Source organism: Cyprinodon variegatus, unplaced genomic scaffold, assembly GCF_000732505.1.
Source record: "Cyprinodon variegatus isolate N-32 unplaced genomic scaffold, C_variegatus-1.0 Scaffold598, whole genome shotgun sequence".
Classification (NCBI taxonomy): Eukaryota; Metazoa; Chordata; class Actinopteri; order Cyprinodontiformes; family Cyprinodontidae; genus Cyprinodon; species Cyprinodon variegatus.
Window position 1 is genome coordinate 541,650 of NW_015151051.1, and position 4,068 is coordinate 545,717.

The 4,068-nt window shown below is 40.9% G+C and overlaps 1 protein-coding gene across 1 annotated transcript in view; it reads left to right on the forward strand.

Moving 5' to 3' along the window:
* Positions 1 to 2,450, forward strand: part of LOC107096096 (lipid phosphate phosphatase-related protein type 3-like) — a gene marked incomplete at its 3' end in the record, with an annotated part of 6,332 nt that extends 3,882 nt beyond the window's left edge. Inside the window, exons 2-3 of the mRNA XM_015392599.1 lie at positions 707 to 880; positions 1,617 to 2,450. Coding sequence (XP_015248085.1) covers positions 707 to 880; positions 1,617 to 2,450 — 1,008 coding nt within the window. The remainder of the gene's footprint in view (positions 1 to 706; positions 881 to 1,616) is intronic.
* Between the last annotated feature and the right edge of the window lie 1,618 nt (positions 2,451 to 4,068).

Below are 4,068 nucleotides of genomic sequence, written 5' to 3' on the forward strand. Positions count from 1 at the left end.
ATGGATGGATGGATGGATGGATGGATGGATGGATGGATGGATGGATGGATGGATGGATGGATGGATGGACAAAGGATAATAGAGAGTTGCAGCTAGCATGCAGATCCATGCATGATAGTAGAAGTAAGAACCTTTTCATGCAAAGGTAACAGCTAATTCTTGCAACCATGGACTCTGGACAAGGCCATGAAAAAACTGAAAACCTAGAGTGAAACATCTACAAGCCTGTGCTTAAAGCAAAAGGAATTGCAATTGTCATAATGTTTGAAAATAATCGTTGAGCCTTCTCTACGACTATCATAGGGCCTATTGGCTGCTTCATCAATTAATGCTTTGTTTGCCCAGCCAGCATTCTGTTTAGGTTGATGGTCAACCTTAACGATGCTTTAAATCACTCACAATCTGACCCCATTCACCCTGATAACCATATTTAATTTATCGCAATCAACGTATAGTGGATTATGTAAAAGCATGGCTTAAAAAATTATGCACCCTTTTACCTTCACTCAACATTTATGTGCTACATCGTACCGGTCTATCACATGACATCTTGAAAAAACACATTTTAGACAAATATGGAAAAAAAAAAATACTGATTTTGAATAATTTCACAAAGCATGATACTGTACTTGTTCCTCACTGCCTTTATTCTTTCTTCTTCTCTCTAAGCTATCTGTCTTTTACCAATCTGTGTCTTTTCTCACAGATGTACTTCAATGCCAGCATCAACAGTACGACTAAGCTGCTGAAGCCCCTGCTGGTGTTTGCTTTCTGCATGGCTGCAGGCCTTGCTGGCCTGACTCAGATAACGCAGCACCGAAGTCACCCGATAGACGTCTACGTGGGTTACCTCATAGGAGCCGGCATTGGAGTTTATCTGGTTAGTTTATAGAAGAGCAGCGTGGAGGGTTAATGAAACGCAAAGAAGATGGTCGCTGCATTCTTTAAAATAATGTAGTCAAAGCAAATGAAAGCAGTATTCAATTATTTTGATCATTTTAAATGTAATTACTCATTATATTACATTGCAGTACCTGTACTTTTCATTTAAGAATTAGTTTTATCTTCAAAGCTTATTTAACAGCCAGCAAGCAGCATGGTGGGAGTGACACAATTAGATGTTTTTTATTGATGCTGTCTGCCTTGTTGTTGTATTGTTTTTCTTTTAACAATATCACAGCATGTAGCAAACTGCTCATTTTTGCAGCACTTTCATCTTTTTTCTCAGCATTTTTTTTACACACTAAATATAGCTTTTTTTCTATTAAGGAGGGGAAGCGAGAGAGAATAAATAATCCGATAAAGATTCCCTGAGAATTTTCACACTTCATTATAAGTCGACTTGTCGTTACCAATTTTCCACGCCTCTCCTCTCTTTCTGCAGTCTTTCACTTTTGGAAAGAGCTTTTTAAAGATTGAAAGAAGAAGGAGAGTCACTCTGACCTTAGGCATAATAAGAATAAGGACAGGCAGCTATAGTATTCATGTATTCTCTCTCAACTAAATGAAAAACTCCAAAAAGATTAAAGAAATACGTTTTCACGCTCTTTATTTAACATGTGGCGTGCTCCTCTGATTGTTCTTTTTTCCTCCCTGTATCCATCTCTGTCTGTTAGGCTGTGTACGCTGTGGGAAATTTTAAGGCGTCAGAAGAAGATGCTCCCTCTTTGCAGCGGCTGACTTCAGTCCATCAGAAAGATGGACTTAGAGTGTTGAGCCAGCGGAGCCATGATTCACTGTACAGGAAGACTCCCAGGGTGTCTGAGAGCAGGGAGGAGCTGGGGGCTGGGTTGGGTTCCGGAGCCCGCAGTAAGGTGAGGAGGGAAAAGGCATCCCTTGCCTCCCTGAAACGAGCGAGTGCTGATGTAGAGCTCCTGGCAACACGTGGACCCATGGGCAAGGAGACTATGGTAACCTTCAGCAACACCTTACCCAGAGTCGCAAATGGAAACAGCCCCATCTCACCTTCTGATGAGCCGATCATCACGCAGCGCCACATGACCTTCCACGTCCCCTCTGATTCCCAGAGGTCTCGGCAGCTGGTGTCAGAGTGGAAGCAAAGATCGCTGGAGCTCCGCAGTCAGAGCTCTAGGGATGAAGATGAAGGAGAGGATGAGAGGGACAGAGGAGGTGAAAGAGGAGCGGCCGCAGGCGAAGGAGAGAATAAAGGGATGCCTTCATCTCTTTATCCCACAGTGCAGGCCAGCAACAATCCTTCAACAGCAGCTACAGCGAGGATGGCTGTGGCACCCCCACTGGTTCACATCCCAGAGGAGGCCTTGCGACCTCCGCCTGTTTCCCCTAAGAGTGCCAAAACACGAGCCAAATGGTTGTCGCTTACTGAGGGAGGAGGAGTGAAAGAGCCTGGATCAGGACCCATTGCTGTTTCAACTCCACGGGTACCGAACACACAGCCCAGCCAGCCTCCCAGCCAACAAAGGGTCACTCAGGTGAGGAGGCTTTAGAAAATACATACAGTACCCTATTATTTTCAATTTATATGTTATATAGGTATATAGAAAACACACAACCCTTTCTCCTAGATTGGGGGAAACATGTTCTAGCTGACATTAAAGTTTGATATACAGCCACAGATACAATAGGATAGTTTAGATGAAAGGATATTTGTGTTACAATTGCCCAGTCAAAGTCCAAACTTATATCTGGTTTAGCTTTTGAAGCTTGGCTGAAGTTACAAATACACATTTATTAATTTAACCTCTTACACCCTNCATCCATCCATCCATCCATCCATCCATCCATCCATCCATCCATCCATCCATCCATCCATCCATCCATCCATCCATCCATCCATCCATCCATTGTGATTTTTTAAAACCCTTGTGTCTCCTAGTTACACTTGTAAATTACACCTTCATATTTCAAAAAAACTATATCTATGGGTAATGGATGCAAATCAGATCAATCAGAGATGTAACCAATTGTAAGAATGTGATTATGCCCAGCAGAGTGTGCACTTATTTCTTTCAATTCTGATTCCTTTAATTACAGGCTACTCTAATGAGTAACTTAAGATAGAAATTGCTCACTAGAAATCTTTTTTTCCCAGCACATAATTGAGTGGTTAGTGATACGAATATCCCAACTAGAGTGAAACCACCAGGTATAATTGTCCTCCTCTCTGATATTGAACCGAATGCGTCTCTCCAAACAGCAAGAACGGGGGTCATTGTGAAGTTTCCTGCATTGCTTCAAGCTAATCAAGTCTCTGCATAGTTAATTCATTTCTACTTAATTAGAAAGTGAAAGAAGAGGTTAATCGGAAAAGGTTCTTAATGTCATTTGACTCTACAGTTACCTAAAGCGCTAGTAGTCAGACTTGTCTCCTTGTAACAAAAAAAGAGATAACAATGAACCAAGTACAATCAACTTAATCTATTTACACATGCACAAAAGCACTGTAAACACAGGACAAACAGTACAATAGGACTGGCATATTACATCGAGTCTGACGCTAAGAAATGGTCATAACCCTTGAACAAATAATGGCACTCAATAAAAAGTGAGGCTTTTCCCACCTAAAAAATGCCTCCAATAGAGAGTGGAAATAATATAGATCAACTAGCACAATGGTGCAGGCTGAATGTAACACGTATTGCATTCAGCCTATTCAAGGTTGCTCGCTTAGCTTTGTGTACTTCCAAACCTTTATGCATGTGGAACTTGCCTCTACAGGATAGACGGGTCAAAGAGGTTAAATTGATTTATTTGCTATTGGCTGTTTCCTGTTTGCTTTGCTGATCTCCACGCTTCTGTGAAATTGCTTTTGTGTTATGGCTGTATCTGTGCTCCAAAAGACAACAAAAAAAAGAAGGTGGTTTAGACACCTGATATTCATCCTTTTGCTTAGTATTTTTAAGTAATACAAAGTGAACGCGACACATTTAATGAGTGAAGATGAAAGAGGTAAGCTTTGAAAATTTTCTTAAAGGTTTTCGCAACAATAACAGAAGAAGCCATTTGGAGCTACAAGCAACTATTTTTGTAAAAAAAAAAATATTTATGTTAGCTGTTGACTAATGATTAAATTTGTAGGGACGTCATATT